This window comes from Oryzias melastigma, linkage group LG15 (genome assembly GCF_002922805.2).
Source record: "Oryzias melastigma strain HK-1 linkage group LG15, ASM292280v2, whole genome shotgun sequence".
Lineage (NCBI taxonomy): Eukaryota > Metazoa > Chordata > Actinopteri > Beloniformes > Adrianichthyidae > Oryzias > Oryzias melastigma.
Genome location: NC_050526.1, coordinates 24,735,773 through 24,754,188, shown reverse-complemented (window position 1 = coordinate 24,754,188; position 18,416 = coordinate 24,735,773). Strand labels below are relative to the sequence as shown.

Genomic DNA, 18,416 nt, shown 5'->3' with positions numbered 1-18,416 from the left:
AAAAAAACGCAATCCCCCAACTTTCGATTTCGCCACAACCCAAGCGTTTCAATAAACCCACAGACTTTCAGTCATCTAGGGTGGTAACATTTGAAACAAAGGTCCGTTGAAAATTCAACCCATACTACATTTTTAATTGTCATTTTTATTTATCCCAAGGACTTGTGATTTGTGGTCAACTTTTCATGGTTTTGAGTCAACCTGCCAGATGGTGCCTATTATGCAACCTGCAACACCCAGGAAAATCTCAAGTTTGATTTCAGTTTGGAAATATATAAACAAGACTTAAACACCCAAAAAATTAATAAATCTGCAAAATTCACATTTAAAAAAGTGGTGTCTTTTTTAAAGTTGTTATAAAGAAGCACATTTGTATGAGTGCTACAGTATTTTGGCTTCTTGTGCCAGTTCAGGGATTAGTCCTGCTTTACAGCTAATAAATCATATTTATACATATTGAAAACTATTGAAAACTTTATACGTACGTGCCAAGGCAACATTGGGTGCATTTACTTGCTTAGTGGTCGCCCGCATGCACTCCTGAAAGTCCTTTTTTTTGTACATAGAAAACAGGCTGCAACTTTCCCCCATTGAAAGCAGATTGAATTCCCTGCACTTTTATTGTGCTTAAGTCATCCCCAGACCTCAGCAGCTGTTACTCCCTTTCCCAGCACAGACTCTGAAGGGATTCCTCCAGCATTGAGCTAGTTTGGAACGTATGGAAAAATGTTGGGCAAAGCCAATTGTGTTTTTTTATCATGGCACAATAAAGCTTTATTTTTTGTTGAATGGGAATAATTTAAATAGATGCCACCTTTAGAAACACAGAAAGGATATTGATTAATCCACTAAAATGCAACATTTCTGTTAAGTCTTTTTATAATTTCCAGCCTTTTTGAAGAAGTTTAAGCCCTAAAATCTAATTAAGGGAAGTTCAGCTAAACGTGGGTTTAGATCAAATGGATTTTAAAGGACTCCTTTACGCAGCTGCAGAGTGAAATACGTATATAACCCTTTTCATGACCTGATGCTGATTGGCTGCCAAAGTGCTGAGGTAATGCTGCTCTGCAGCCTCATCTGTTGAACTGTCTGACACGAAGGAATGAGATGAAATAGACTTCTGATATTGCTCAAACTGTAAAGGAGTGATTATCTTCCTGTCTACTGCATCCGCATGGCCTGCAGAGTAAAGGGTGTGGGCTGCAGTGGGATTCTTGATGCGTGGGGCCCCTGCTAGTCAGTGAACAGCTGATTTACCATGAGAAATACTGGCAAATACAGTCTGATAAGATGAAGTTATATAACACACTTTAGGTCCAGCAGGATCTGATATTTTTGATAAATGGCAGGTATGGAAAATCAAGAATCTCAGCGGGAAAGAATATGAATTCAGCCCTGTGTTCTTGAAAGGCCAGGTGTGAGGTTACGCAACCTCATCCTCTAAATAGAGGGCCGTAAAATGAGGGGTAATGTGTGACATATTTGTTGAGGGACTTCATCCACAAGAATAAAATGTGATAATGATGTCATTCTTTTCCTTTGTCTTTTTTAGCTGTTGACTGGAACCTTGGATGGGAAGCTGAGATTGTTTCAGACCAGCGGCAGGCCAGATTTGTCCCATAATATCACGGCAGATTTGCATGACGTCCCCAACGCGAGCACGTAACTCCAGCTGGCCGCTCCTCAACCCATGCAGGTCTCGTTAAGTTAACTGACACTCAAAAGACTGGGATTTTGCTGGAATTGGAAAATGTTAAACCATTTTTGCTGCTATTTGTTTAAAAAATATTTTAGAAAACAGTTGTTGTGTTTCTTTTGTGCTTTTCCAGTTGGATTCTGCAAACTGCCAAATAAAATCCCTTATGCATCTCATTCAGCTGTTTGTCACTGCTTTTCCTTGAAAAATTCAAATAAATTAACTTGTTTATTGCAAATTTTTATCATTAAAAAAACTCCAGCTTGAAAGTATTATTTATTTCTGTTTCAGAGACAAATGGTCTTGTCCAACATTCCTGTAGAGCACCACAATAAGTTATATTTTTTTACTAAATAAAATCATCATCTGTAGAGATGTAATCTTTGTTGCACTTGCATAGAGTTAAAGAAAAAACTGTGTCTGTTTTTTATTTAATTTTTTTGCTGATGATACTTCAAAGTGTACAAATGTTACTAAAAATGTTAGCATTTGTTTCAGGACATCAACTTCATTCAAAATCTGAAGTTGTCTTTTAGGTTTGTTATAAAAGTAGGATTTTAGAGACATTTTATAAACTACAAAGGATTATTCTAACTATGTGGACAGTATACAATATTCTACTGGACTTGGTAAAAATATTATGAAGTGTTTTTTTCTAATTTTAAAGTTGTTTTTTTGTCAAAATGTTGTATGTTGACATTTTGTTTTTCAGTTTTCATGCTTTAATATCTAATTTACAGAAGGTTTTAATTAAATTTAAGAAAGAAAATATGCATAGAATAAATAAATTACACTGATGCCCCCTTGTAGTTTCCCAAAATCAAAGTGTTGTCCTTGGCAAAGTTGAGGAGTTGATGTTTAGTACCACGATGCTGACTGATTTAAGGTAAGCTTGTTTATAGACATTTTAATAAAGCTAACATAAAAATATATATATGAGAAAATCCTTTAATGTCTTTCTATTGAGTCTCAGTGAGTATAAATAGCTCACTAATAATGGTAGTGTTTGCCAAAATTGAATTTTTAATCATTTTTTTGTAATTACATTTATCTAAAAGTCTTTTCAAAATAAGGGCGCATCACTTGCCCTTCTATGTGGTGCATATACCCCAAGACCAGGTCTTTGACAGGCTGAAATTAAAGGTTTACTGTCCTAAAAACATTAAATTTAACTGTACACTTACCCTAGAAAAATAGTTTTCAATTTAGCAGATTGTGTGACAAGACGTACATGATAGTAAAATAAATACAATGATTTGGCCTTTATCTCATCTGATTAAGATTGAGGTAAACTTTCATTTATCTTCCATGTCTGCTGCCCTAATACTCTAAATTCAATTAAATCTAGCCCTCTAGCCTTTACTCTTTAGACTGATTTAATCTATACCATAAAAGAAATGTGAACATCTTCTCTCTGCACCACCAGCCTCTACTGAGAGAAGAACTCTATGTTACTTTGATGTTGCACAATATCAGCAGCCAGATTTCTTATCACAAAAACTGATGTTACACTTCAGGGAAAAACAGGAGCAAGCCCATCTTGGATTTATGAAGTAGCTTTGTCATGCACCACTTTGCGTGTCTGCATGTATTTCCTGCTACAGGTATAGGTATGTACTGGCAAGGCTGAGTCTACCCTGTTATGGTGAGCTTTAGTGTTCCTGCAAGCTACGAAAGTAGAGCAATAGCATAATAAATTGTGCTTGAGTTAATTTATGAAGGGATGTTCTTTCTCCATTGGTGTGCAGGAATGTGTGCATCTGTTACAAAGCCAGTATCTTCCCTTGAACAAATTAAGCACTAATTCTGCTATTCAGTGAGTGCTTTATTTCAAGCCAGTAATATATTACTGTGTGCACAACCTCCTTGTTTGAGGTTTCTTGTGGTGTACTCCCTGCATTGATCTCACCAGTGAAGAATTAGGTTATACTTGAAAATAGACACACCCGAACATCCCAATGCATTCGGGTCCACATTTGAACTCTCACAAGATTTTGTCATTTGGCCACAGACTGTCAACGGATAAACACAGGAGTAAGAAACTAGATTTCAGCTGTCAGAGAGCAGAGCACGATGTAACAGCGGAGGAAGATACAGTTCAGGATAATCATAACATTTTTTTTGCATCTTAATGCCATCTTAACTGCAAAACAGCCTGTTGTCAAGGCCCGTGAATACGTTTTTTAGTCCACTGGCTCTTCAGTCTCTTGGCTTGGCCTTTACTTTCCCTCACAAAACAATGCATACATCATTTAATGATCCCCACAAGACCTCTTAAGATCTTAGCTCTGTTGCTTTCAGAAAGTAAAACTTACTGCAGGGGAAAGTTTGTGCAAACATATTGTGTAATGTTCTGTGAATCATTCAAAAGTAATGAGTAATCAGGCCAATGCACACATAAACACACATAAAAATATATATGATTAGCAAGAAGAATGAGTGTTCCGGTTGCTTCATTTCATCAAAACCCAGCCAGGAGCTGAAATCTGAAGCCAGCAAATTGCTGCCAAAGTCTTCAACAAATGTTGACTTGAGGCTTCCTCTGCAGAGCAATCTGTCTCCACAGACCTACATCATTTCAAGACATAAATGACCCAACTTGCTAATTACCTAATCTTTAACTCAGATTTCCTTTTTTCTTTTTTTTCCCCAATCTTTTTTTCTTTTCTCCTTCTATTAATTAACTTTGGTTTAAGAGCTTGCTGGGCATCTGTAGTAGCGTGAGTAGGTAACCTGAGGACTTTCCTGTCCCAGTTTTCATGCTGTCATTAGCTGGTAAAATAATACTGACTTTCAAAACGAGAGTAAGGAAATAAAATTAGGTAGCATGCTGCTTCTGTTATTAAAAAAATACAAGCATACCTACACCTGCAGTCACACTTGTTAGGACCATAAACTAAATTAAGATGCTATGTATAACTCCTTTGTCACAACTGCCCTCACATGTAGATACAGGCTGCCTGCAGGTGAAAAATAGGCAAACTTGCATGGGGAATGCAGGGGTCCTGTACAAAATTTTAAGAACATTAACTATTAAGTCATATCGCAGAGCTAAAATGTTCAAGCAAATTTTTTTCTATGGGCATGCTGCGGGTGACAAGTCATGGTGAGCATTTACACAATGTGTAAAGCTACGTTCACACAGCCCCGGCAACACTTGTTCATGAGGCCACCTCCAATAAAAAGTCTATGTAAATGCACGTAAACACACATTTTGAATTTCAAAACGCTCTACGTACAAAATGTGATGCCATTGAACACACGTTAATAGCTAAACCAGGTCGAACTTTGACCACTCAGTGACTCGGATGAGGTTCTGACGTTTGGGTGGCGTCCCTTTTCATTCACAAAAGTGCCAACTGTTTGAAAATTGATTCAGTGGAGAAATTAATAATTGTGGTTTGTGTCTAGCTGGAATCATATCCCAGCCAGCAAGGCCGTGGTGGCCCCAGCTGTGTTTGTCCACATTGGCTTGGGTGGCTATGCTAGCCAGTCGCCCGGTGGACAGCATAGCGAGTTCCGCTGTAGGTAGCAGATGTGCTCCGCCTGTCAGATCGGCTCGAGGGCTTGCGACGAGTGATGACGTCACACTACAGAAACCCCACTTAGACAAATTACTTGCTTGTTGTTCGGGTGCTACATGCTCGGGTTCGCGTATTTTTCTTTTTTTTCATTTTACGTTTCCATTCTGCTCGGGTTTTTTATTAATTTTTGCTGATGAAAAAAGTTATGGAAATTCATGTTGGCCACACGGACTATGTGCAGCCCAAATGCACATTGCTACATGTCCGCACTTTACGAGTCCTTTCTGTTCGTGTTCTATTAATTTGTTTTCATTTTACGTTTCATTTCGTAACCTAGTTATTTTCCCTCTTATTTATGCCATTTCGAATTTAAGGGTATGTCTGGTGTTTTGTTATACCGCATTTTAATATAATTCAATACGTAAGAAGATATTGATAACGGGGAGACCTATTAGCAATACAAATTTATTTCTCCAATGTGGAAAAAAACAAACAACAAATGACTGTATAGAAAAGAAATCTGTGCTTTGTATGCCCTGTACTCAGCATATTTGACAAATAAAAGCCTACTTGACTTGACTTGACTTGAAAAAAAAAACATGCTGAGCAGTCTGGTTTAAATAATTGGACTAAATGTCTGTTTTGAAAAAAAAAATTTTAAATCTAGTCCTATTGATTACTACAATCAAAGGCAGCAACCTCCAGTCTTAAACATTTATCAAAACTCCACACTGTTGACTTACAGAACCTTGTCATTAATTTAAAAGGTATGATTGCACAGTTATATTTCCCTTTGAAACATGTTGAAAGCAATACGAAATTGATTTACAAAAAAAAAAAAAAAAAAAAAACACTTGTTTATTGTTTAATTATTTAAGTCTTATTAAAACAAACAAAACCCTGAAGCATTACGTTCAAGTGAACAAACGGGAATTTATTTATAATTCAAATCGGTGTGCAGCCAATCAAACATTGAGACGTCATCACTAGTCGCAAGCCCCCGAGCCGATCTGACAGGCCGAGCACATCTGCTACCTACACCGCTGCTTAGGGTCTGGTAAAGCAAGCAAGTGCTGCCGCCCAGGAGTCAGCAGAGCTAGCATGGTCGCTGCCCAGGCCTCCAGTCCCTAGGCAGCGAAGCCAATGTGGACAAACACAGATGGGGCCACCACGGAAACTGTGGACAACCCCAATTGGGGCCCACATTCTCTGCCCACTTTTGAACCATGTGGGGCCCTCTTGGCCTTGCTGACTTGGATGATACCAAGTCTCTCACATATCAGAATAGAGTTGTGAAAGAATAAGCCTAGTGCAAAAATTGCAAGATTTGCACAACTTCAGAAGAGGCTCAGTGGCCTTGTGGTTGAGTGCCCACCCTGAGACTGGAAGGTCATGAGTTCAAATCTAGAGGCTGAACATCATCTAAAAATGGGACCCAGGGCCTCCCTGTTGACTCAGCATTAAGGGGTTGGATTGAGGGGTTTAAACCACCTAGTAGTTTCTGGGTGCAGATGTGTCTGCAGGTCATCACTTCCCCAGAGGATAGGTCCAATGCAGAGAACAAAGTTCTCACACTTAGCTGCGTGACAGCTAATGGCACTTTAACATGATTTTTAGGTGGCAGACATGCACCAGTAAACAGTAGAAAAATAAAATGAAGAAGACAGAATGAAGAAGTATCCATTGCTTGAGAACACCATGTATTTCAAAAGTATCTGTAACTTACATTATCCTTAAAAATACCTCATGAAACACTTACCTGAATTAAAAGGTTTCCTTAAGGTGGCTGCAAAAGCCTCAATTGAACTGCAAGACACACCTGCACTCCCTTTAATGGGGCTATACCATGAAAATTCTACTTTTTGAGGTTTTAAGTGTATTATACTGTTAATTCATCTCTATAAAGAACCCCAAAGCAGTATTTTGATCCATTCATGCATGTAAGAGTAATCCTCTAAAAACTTTCACTATCAGCAGCAGCCCCTCCCATACCCACGAAAATGAGTGGGTCGTATCCGTAAGCATGATGTGAACCGCCTCCTCCAAGTAGAATCTGCTCTGCCAGCACCGGTATAGCACCTTTAAGATGTGACTGCTCCTCTCTACGACCCTCTGGGCTCGGACAACCGAAAAATCTGATCCACCTGTACAGGTGCATGTGACTAAGGGAAAGACCCCAACCATCCAACTGTGCCTGTCTTGTTTTAACATTCAAGTCAAAGTTTTCATGCTGTAAAAATATATATATATTTTTTAATCTTTAAAGTCATTTTTATTTCTGCTTCTATTTATCAGGGTGATATTCTATACTATTTGGCTAGTATGTTTCTGTAAGTTGTGTGAGTGATAAAGTGAGGAATTATAAATTGGTGAAATATCCAGATGGAGCCACACGTTGTGTAAGACGAGGAAATCTGTATCTTCATACTTGACTCCTTGTCCTGAACAGTTATTTGCTGCTGAGTGCAGACAGTGATGGAAATACAGATTAGTAGCAGATGGTGACATCCAGGGAGCAAAGCATAAACACTCAGGCCCTTAAAACTCAGATAAATCAACACATGATCCTTGTGGAGTTTGTGGGAAGAAATGGGAAAACCAGGAGCACACAGCGCAGGCTTCCAGATTAATGAATTAATTTGTGGTCTTGAAGGAACACTGTTCCTAAGGTTTCGAAAACCGTCTCTAAAAAGACAGATATAAGTAACGAAGTACTACTGAAAGATAAAGAATTCTATTGGATGCCTTCTTTTACCTATAATAAATGAGTTCAGTCTTTTCCTGGTTTACCAAGAAGCTACAGAGCTGCATGGACTGCATTAACACTAGGTGCAAGGGTGAGATAAGATTATTCTTAGGCATGTGAGCCCAAAACATCAAGTCTGCATATTTCCCAAGAGCATTAACTCACTAATCAAGCGAAATTTAAACCTTTCACTGGACAAAGATAATGTTTCAGCATCTATCATTAGCAAATTCCTTTGTTTTATGATGCAGTTTATTTCCTCAAAGGGGCAATTTTATGTTTTCCTCTTTAATCATGTTCAATTAAGCTGTTGAATTAACAGCACATGTGGCTGAGCTCCCCTTCAGTGGATACATTTGAAAGGTACTTGTGTCCCTTTGTTGCTTGTTCTGTAGATTTCTGATAAGTCTGTAATTCTTGGCATTGGTTTTTAATTCTTTCCCTTTGCCGTAACCCGAAAAGCTTAGAAAAGCCTAAAGGAGAATGATGTTACGGATTGAGTTAAGTCTGCTGCTAATACTTGACATAACATCAAAGTGGGCATAAAAACCTCAAGTATGCAATTTGTCAGTCGTTGCTCCAACTTGGTTTTCGGGTTTTTTGCAGTTGCCAGCAAACCACGGGGATCACCTGCTTAACTTGGGGCTGAGAAGGATACCTTGATTGAAGCAAGGCTCATGTTTATCTTGCCATATGCTCTCTAAAAAACTCAAATTCAACTTCAAGGAAAGTGTTTCAACATCTGAGTCAACTCAAAAGTGAAGCCGCTGGTTTGTGCAGAAAACCAGAACTGCATCACAGTAATTTACTGCAAGACTCCTCAAACTTTTCAGCATACAGACAGGACAAAGATGCCAGCTTCCAAAACCTGGAGTCAATAATGAGCAGGAAATTCTCTTTTGGAACATACCATTCCCGCTACTGCACCTATCCGCATCGCTGTTTCTGTTGTGTCTTATGTGTCAAAAAGCCGATGTGTAGTACATTTTCTTCTTGGCATGACAGAGTGTCCAGATAAATTTTGCTCTTTTGGTGTTAGCTTTATTTTATTTATTTATTTTTTTGTCTTACAGATCATTCGCTCATATTCGGCTCAGTTCATGACAGTGTTTTCTTTGATTAATTACTATTCAGGACTGATAATCTCCAATAGAGTATGTTTTGTTCCAAAACTATCTCAATGCTGTTTTTTTCAAATGAAAAATGTTGATCACTTTTACTAAATTAACCCTGTAAAGTCCTCTACATTAAAGAATTGACAATAATTGTGTTGAATTAAAAGGTTTTCTAAACCCTTTAAAGAAATCTTCAAAAATATATAAATACATGTAATGCAATTTATTTTTTTAGGTATACTATAGATAATATTAATATTGTTACGTTGAGTGATTTAATGTGTTTATCTCAAAATAATATCAATTTAAGATGCAAGAATATTAACATGAGTCCCCAGCATTCATCTCCCCACTGTCTCAAATTTGATTCCTTTATTTTTAATGGTATTATAAAGAATTAATTATTTGTTGCATTCTTTCAATACAGCAAGAACTCATTTAAAAAATGAATCACAATAGATTTGTTATTCTCACCTTGAAGCTATGAAAATTTGTAAAACTTTCCCCGCCAAAAGTGTTTTTGAGATTCCATGGAAGTGGAATCTCAAAAACATGAGCAAGAAAAGCACTTCTACTGCCCCTAGTGGAATGATAATTCACTGCAGGGTAGGAAACCTGGACCAAGTGATACACAATGGGTATTTATGGATAATTTGATATGTTGACTAAAAAATTCAGGTATCAAATATGATGTGAATGGTTAAAAGTGTAAATTTACCTCATTACTCTTCATTCCAATGAAACTTTTATTTTTGGTATTTTAACATGTTTTATTAGGATTTTTCTGATTTTGGAGGATAACTTAAGAAAATTCAAACCTTTGTCAATTTGGAGCAGAAAAAAATATATATATTTGAAAAAGCTGATAGTTTCTCTGTCCAATATACAATATACTGCAGGCCACAACCTCCCTGCTCTGCTGGGTTTCAGGTCAAAACTGTTCGGCTGGATAGCTTGAATTTTGCAAGCCATTTTCGTTGCGCCGCTAATGTTAGCTTGGGGTTGTGAGGAGCTATAAGCTAGTGGGAGAGTTTGTAAACAAAGGGATGAAGGGAAATGAGTGCAGGCTTACTTTGTGCCAAGAGCCCCGCCCACAACAATTTCTGATGAACTTCTGCTGCACTGCAGAAACTACTGTATATCTCAAATGAGAGTCTTTTATTATGGTTTTATCTAAAAACAGCATAATAAAAATTAAAGGAATGAGGCTTTTAAAATTAATCAAAAGAGTAATAGAGAAACTGCAAAAAACTGATTACATTTGTCTTTAAGGCTTTGATGTCACCAATCATCTGCAAAGACATGCACTTTCTAACACCACACATTTTTCTTTTTTTGTATTATAAAAGTTTTTAGATGGAAAATGGACACAAGCTAATTGGAAATGAGTCTAAACCAGTTTGTCAGAGCTTGGCTTAGCTGCACCTGCAGAATTAACAAGCAGAAAAATAATTAATTATTTATTTTTTTGTGTGTAAACAAAACATTAAATATATAAATGGCAGTAATCTAACTGTGATAGTTTTTTTTTACTACTCCTGTTATGTAAAGAGATACAAAAAAAAGCTTAACTTAGGAAAATCCCTTATCAATCATATTCCATTGGTGCAGTAATCAATCTAACCATCAGTAAAACTTAAATATAAGTCCTTTTAACACTTCAGGAGCAGCTACAATGCAGGACAGACTTGTATGAGCAGCATAGCTTTAGCTTTGCTGAAGCACCTTCTGTGCCCAGGGACCCAAGGCCAGAGCTCCTCCTCCTCCTTAACTTCTCCACACTGAAGAGATCTCACTCTCACTTAGTTCACTCTCACTCAACACCTCCTTACTCTGCATATTTCAAAGCAGTCTTTTTCTTCATTGTTCATTATAACAGTCATTTTAATTTCTCATTTAATCCCACAAACTTTTTTTTCAAAGTTAAGATTTCTCCCACTTTTGAAGTTTCAAAAGACTTATTTAATGGTCTGGTACAACTCCCACTGCAAAACGAGAGGATCTGGAAGTCATTACTTAATGAGTCATTTAAAAATCCAACTTTAAGGATGAAGGCTAGATTTAAAAGAGGAAGGTTTTTGTAATGCAATGCATAAAATAATTATCCACTCATTAAACTAAAGGTAAATATAATTTGTGCATTTATGGAAAAACAATTCCCAGCATCTTTTTCTGTTTTATTGTTTGTCCTGTTTAAGTAAGGGACGCAAGCCAAGTATTCCATTTCGGATCTTCCATCATGAAGATTTTGCTTCACTTCACATCCAACTATTGACTTAAACATCTGGAGTTAACTCTTAGTTTGCTGAAAGAAACAAGGCTTGATTTTTGGTTTGACATGCAAATCGAGTTTTTCAGACAAAAAAAAAAACGACAACTTTATTTTGGTGTAAGTAAAAGCTAAAAAGTTGATGTTACCATAACAAAAAAATCACTCAGGAAATGTTCTGTTGTAATAAATGTATTAATGTTGTATCAACAAAGCCCACACACAGAGGATTCTTAGGCATCTTTCAGAAGAGAAAAGTCAAACATTTGCTATCTCCCTTTGATGAAAAGCCTGATCTAAGCCAAGGTATGCAAGTCTTTTTCATACTAAAACTGGAATTAGGCGCCATGAAAGCAAATATGTGGTACCATGGAAACTTCTTTTCTTTATGCTGGCTCTCCAGGACACACAAAGATTCTTGATGAAAGTGAAAAAATATGTTGTTGTCTTGTCTTACCAAGTCCATTGAAAGTTCGGGGTGATGCCATGATCCTGGTCAGTTAGAATTTCCCTCAAAAGCCAAAAAATCTTACCTAATCCTTCTTTCCATTGTTGGATGTTGTGATTCAGATCAGTTTTGATGTTTTTCGCTGGTATTATTATTTTTTTCTTGCACTCCTATTGACTTCTAAATTACCTTGTTTAACCTATAAGAATAATTTAGTGAGCTGTGCTCTGTAAAAGAACATCCTGTCGAGTAACTTGGGTGTTGTAAAATACTGCCTGTGAAAACTCATCTCCTCTTGGGTGGAAATGCTCTTCAAAGTAAGATCCAACCTTTTTCATTATTTTCTCCACAAAAGCTACTTCAAACCTTAAACTTTCCAACAAACTGACATTTATTCTTGACTAAAATTTGCAGCGAAAATAATGAATATTTTTCAGGTGTTCAAGAAAGATGTTAAAAAATAGAGGAAGATTCTTCCAGTGCGCAGCAAGCAAAGGGAGAGCTATTTTATTCTGATAGTGAAAGTTTCGATTGTGTAAAATAAACATTTGAATCTGCACTTTCTAAGCTTGCGAGAGAGTTTCAGTGAACGTCAGCGCTTTGTTTTTCATCTTTTCTTCTTTGTTGTACTGTGTTATTCTGTGAGAAACGTGAGGCAGTTCCTGTAGAGTCAGTTCCAGTTCATGAAGAACACACCATTATCTGACACCTGACAATGTCTTTGTTGATAATGCATTTCTGTGTGGATTTGTTGGACCTGAACCATCTCTCAGTTAAGCTACGTGACGTCTGCTTTACTGGAACACTTCAAGTCAAGAGCAGAAACTTTTTGCTTTTCGTGAGCATTTTCTAATCAAATGAATATCCACAGGTGGCTCTTTTATCTCTCCATTGTGGCTCCTCAGCCAAACATAAAATAAGTCAGGGAGACTGCTGACCCAACCATGTAGACCGTCTGAGTCAGCAGCTGCTAATGGCTACCTGACCAAAAAGCTAAAGAAAACAAATAAACAAAGCTTGCAAACTAAGACTACCAAAGTCAAACCCCAAACTAAAATAACAAAACCCGGCAGTGTAAGACTGCTGAGGAAAAAGAGGGAAAAAAGAATAAAATACATTAAAAAAAGAGAAATTAAATAGCAATATTTTAAAGTAAGGATTACTTAACTAGCATTTATTTAATTTAGATTAGTTAAATTTGTAAGATGAATGCTGAGGTGCACATAGATGATAAACTATGTAGGATTTTACATCCCTGTTGACCTGAAGACATCTTGTTTCCTCAACACTACCTCCAGAATGCACAGATTTTATTTGTAAAGCAAAACATATGTAAAAAGTTTGATCTTTTATGAGTTAAAAGCACATTTTATCTTATGCTGCACAACATTGGTTACTAGCTGCACTGAGAGGATCCTGTTTGGCACAGATCATCTTTTATTTTGAAAATAAGTAAAATAAGAAAAAAAAATCCCATTTTCAGAGATGCTAGATTCTGTTTAAATATTTGCTGTTGTTTGTGCCAGATATAGGCATAATTCATTTTTATTAGTTAAAAAAAAAAAAAAAAAAAAAGAAGGTCATGAATGCTAATCCATATTTCTAAAAGGCTAAAGAATGACTATGTGGCATCTTCTAGGTTTTGATCAGTATAAAACGAGCCCAAATGGGTCTTTTATGGTTAAAGGTTGCCACTCCATGTACTAAACCATCGAGTTCGTCAACAATAAAATTTAGAAATCAAAACAAACTTTCAGAAAAAAAGTAATTTCCATAAATCACCAAAAATGTTATAAAATGAACCAAATAAATAAATAAATGGAAAAGGTAGGTTTTATGGGACATCACCGATTAGACGATGACATTTATTAAGGAGTTGATTGATCAATCACTACATTTTGCAGAAGCTTAAAGAAGTATCTGCTGTCGGAACATGTTGCCATGCCAAACAACTTCCTATTAAGAAAATAAACAAATGTCATCATCCCTTCAGCGTTACATATTTGTTTTCCTTTTTTTAACATTTATTTTTGATATCTGGAAACAACTTTTGTCTTCAGAAAGATTCATTTTTTGTTGTTTCTTTTTTTAATTGTGTTTTTCTAGAATTGTCTTTTGATTTCTAAAATGTTTTTTTATAATTTAACTTACTTTTTTTTTTTTTCATTTTTGTGATGATCTTGTTACCAAATAAAAGTGTCCTAAGCTTTCAAAAAAAAAGTCAGTCACAGTGACCCGGTGGATGAATCTTCTCAGGCTGTAGGGTCAATATCTGTGGCTGTTACATTTTCAGAATAATTCTCTTATTTTTAAAACATTTGTTTGGAAACATTGAAGTCTGAAGACATTGGATTCAGCTCATTTAACTCCTTACAGACAGTGACCCAATGGTTGCATTCTCCCAAACTTTAACGACAGTTAAGTTTCTTGTGATAGCAGTCAGACGGACCTCCTCTATTCCACTCTATACAAAGCTGTGCAACCAGCAAACTCATCATGCAGTCTTTCCATTTGGGTGTTATGTAAGTGGATTTAACAATGCCAGCCAAACTGGCAAGAGCTGTTTTATTGGTATTACTCAGCACTTGGTTTTACTGATTTAAAAGGGGTAATGTTAGCAGAAAGATAAAATTTTCTTCTCCACGCCTGCTTTGCTGTTTAGTTTTAGAGTTACTGACAACATGAGCAACTCTCTCCAGTTGTTCTTGCTTTAAACTTGCATCGTAGATCCTCCTTTTTGGACTGAGGCTGTGTGTCAGATGAAAGTTTTACGTGTTTGTGCATGACCTTCAAAAACACATAAAGTTCCGCAGTGAAAATGGAAAATTTGAGAGTGTGGCTGTTTATCAACCCAAAACCCACCATCCGCATGTCACTACTCCTCAAAATTTACAGGGTTTTTAGTGTGGATAGAAATATCCTTTGAACTGGATTTTGATGTTGTGTTGAAAGAAACTCGCAAGTCTATCTTTACACAGATAAAACAAAAAACTGACAAAATAAAGCTTAGAATAGGATATAAAAGGACAAAAACATTTATTTATTTATTTTAAATACAAATCTCTTTATGCTATATGTTGCTAATTTGCAGCGTACCATGTAATCAAAGGCTACACTTAATTTAGCATCACCTTGCAAGACAAAAAATATATATTTTTTAATAGTTAAAAAATAAATTCAGACATGAAGGGGTTAAAGCAGAGTGAACCCCATTTTCTACTCAACAACTACAATAATAAATACATATTTCAATTAAATGGTTCTTCCAAACATCTAAATATGCTATACTGTAAACTAAGTTAAAGGGGAAAAAAAAGAAAATTGAGAATAAATGTGTTGATTTTGAAAAATAAGTCAGGTGTGGAAACAGATGGAAAAATTGGGATTTCGAGGAAAAAGGCGCAGTTATAAATTTAATTTGAAAGTAGGGAAGTCTACGTTTTAAATATTGGGTTAGAGTCCATTTCAAAGATGAAGAGCAGAGCAGCAGAGAGCTCTGCTTCCTGTGGAGCTGAGGTGAAGAGGTCACCAGCGAGAAACAGGAGCTGCGAGAGTAAGAAGAAGTGGAGGTATGGGGAGAATTAGACAAATAATGAGGACAGAGGTGATCGATGGTCAAAGTGTAAAAATAGTGTTTGTCAGGCACTGATTCTGCAAATTAGCTAATTTAAAAAGAAGAGAGAGGTATGTAATATTCATCATCAGTAATCAAGAAAGAAAATGTGAAAAAAGTACACAGGAAATCATGATTTTTAAAGGATTCTTTGTGTGGCATTGTATTTTTTACATCACAAAAACTATCTTTTTAAAATGTTTTTTTTTTTTTTTTGTTCCTGATTCACATCGATTTTACTAAAGAAAAGCAATTTTGAACGTTTTTTTTCGTAAACATATTCTCCATCATCAGAAGAATACCACAAGAATATGTTAACTCACGCCAACATCTTGAGTCTGGAACCCAAAATATTTTTTTTCCATGGTTTTTGATTTTCATTGGTATCCATACCAAACATGAAATCCTGTGCACCTTTGTCCACGTTTGCCATGTTAGGGATAACACTACAATGAAAGGGTTCTTCCATTCATCACTCACTACCTGTTTTAATGTGGTTATGTGTTCAGATGAGACCAAAATTGAGTTCTTTTAGTATGAATACTAGTCACCATGTTTAAAGGGGGTTGAATGTTGAGTTTCATCCACCCACTGTGAAGCATGGGGGTGTAAGCATCATGATTTGGGGCTTAGTTCATACAAAGAAAACAGAACAACTGATCCATGTTAAGTATGGAAGCCCAAACTGTTCTTAATTAAATAAATAAATACAACATTATTTAATCAAGAAACACTCCAATAAAAGTCTTTTCAATAAATAATTGACCATTTTATTATGAAATACATTTCATTAAAATTTAAATGGACCATTTTATTAAGAAATATATTTCATTTTTACTTTAAAACATAATTTTCATGTTAAAAACATTTCATAATAAAAATATATATCATAATAATTTTTTTTCATGTTGGATATTATTATAATCATGTGGGTTTTTTTTTTTTTTGTAAAAGCTTGTATTTCAAAATTACTGTTTTCCAAAGTGTCCTTTTTATTTCACAATGCTGTTTTTCAGAACGACATATTTATATCATGATGAGCTTTTTCCGAATAATAACTCTGTCTGTCAATCACTAAAAGTGGGTGGGATCTAAACGTTCATTGGCTGATCCTTTGAAATCCTCTGAAATCAAGAATGATTGAGTCAATTTAAGGTTGAAACCTTGTTCCATCAGTGAGAACATTGAGGATGAGATGTTTCTGGATCTTCCAGCACGACAATCATCCAAAGCATATCACCCAGGCAACAAAAGAGAGGGTTTGTTAAAGGCATTTAAAAGTTCTGGAGTGATCTAACCGGTCTCTGGACCTTTGTCCAGTAGAAAATCTCTGGACGGAGTTGAAAGTCTGTGTTGCCCAGAAACAGCCCCAAAACATCACAGCAATTGAGAAGATGAAATAATGGATAACAATAGCGGCTACAGAGTGAGCGAACCTGGTGAAGACCTGCAGGTAAACTTTTGTTGGGACTAAATACTTTTTTTATTTTGCAATTAGACAAATAAATGTTTTAAAATAACATACAACATAATTAACTGAATACTTTTACCAATGATGTACATTACAGGCCTCTGTCATCTTTTTAAATGGGATAACTGTCAAATTTTAATAGTAAATATTTTATACTTAATTCTGAAGTGGAAAGTATGTTAGTAGAGTTCTTTCCGAATATATGTGACATGAGAAAAAGAATTAGTTTGGGTGAAGAAACAGCAAGTTTATGGAGGAGGTTTTGAGGAAACCAAAAAAACAAAACAAAAAAAAAAAAACAAAAAAACAGTTGCAGTCATCAGTGCAGAAAATATCAAGCTTGAGGACAAATTTTCAAGCAAAATAGACAGCTGCCTGCAGCACCTGTCAGGTAACCAGCCTTTTGAAGAAGGTTTTACCCAGCAGATCTCTGTAGAGGATCTACTCTTCATTAAAGGCTTATGCTGTGGGCGGGGTTTATTCCTCAACCGCATTCTGGATTTTAATCTCACTGCCTTTCAACCATGATTTGTGTCTTTCAAATAGATGCACCCTCATGGGATATCTGTGAGATTACTTTCTTGTTTTAATTTTTCTGACTTTTAAAAAAATGTATTCTATGAGTCTAAAACTGTATTCTTTCGTCTGACTGGCATTCCTCTAGAGATCAGTGATATCAGTGACAACCAATAGTCAAAAGGACTTTACAAAAGTTGCTTTATTCACTTTTGTGCTTCTAGAAATGTTTTAATTAATTTATTTGTAGCATTTCTCCGCACTTGTAGACAGTATTTCACATTCTGATACTGAGAAGGGAAATATGTTAGATATGACATGAATAGAACTGCAGCAGACTGGTGATCTGCCAAGGGTATGTCACCTGATGGATGGATAGGTGGATGGATGGATGGATGTGAACTAATGAAAAAGATTAACTAATGAATGTAAACTAATGAACAAGTATTTCATTTTGATATTCCTGATTTTACAATTTTCTATCCATCTTCTTTAAAAGATGATGAGATGTAAAAATCTAAATAATGAAAATAAAGCTAAAATGCAAAAATGGATCAGTCCAGATATCAAATGGTTGCTTCCAGCTGAAACTCCAGATGATGGAGTCGTATTTGTTAATTAGTTTTAAAGTATTTAAATTGTTTAAAAGGTTTGGCGTTGAATGAAAGCGTTAGTAGGCTCGTGCTCTTGCCAAAACTTTGAGGCTTTTATAGACGACCTGCTTCTGACAGTTCCAACAACAAGAACCTTTTTTAATTTGTTGCTCCAAAACAGTAGAACAGCAATAAATTCTGTCCAGGTTGGAGCTGCTACTTTGTTTTTAGTCTGTTTTGTCTCATTTCTGTTTCAAACATTTTTTTTTCTTTGAGTCATAACTTTAAATAAAACTTTCGTATTCTAAACAAAGTTCTGTTTCTTTTATGGGTCAAAGAAGCTCACAATTGATGATTCAGATTAGGTAAAACAGTGATTCAGGTTCACTTTTTTTTTTTCGTTAAGAGAAATTGCTGCTGTATTA

The 18,416-nt window shown here is 35.9% G+C and overlaps 1 protein-coding gene across 3 annotated transcripts in view; it reads left to right on the top strand.

The window, feature by feature from the left end:
- wdr27 (WD repeat domain 27) overlaps positions 1-1,876 on the top strand; it is a 33,327-nt gene extending 31,451 nt beyond the window's left edge. For all 3 annotated transcript variants that reach the window (XM_024297765.2, XM_024297759.2, XM_024297760.2), the window contains one exon: positions 1,553-1,876. In XM_024297765.2, coding sequence (XP_024153533.1) covers positions 1,553-1,559 — 7 coding nt within the window. In that variant the 3' untranslated portion in view covers positions 1,560-1,876. The remainder of the gene's footprint in view (positions 1-1,552) is intronic.
- The last annotated feature ends 16,540 nt before the right edge of the window (positions 1,877-18,416 follow it).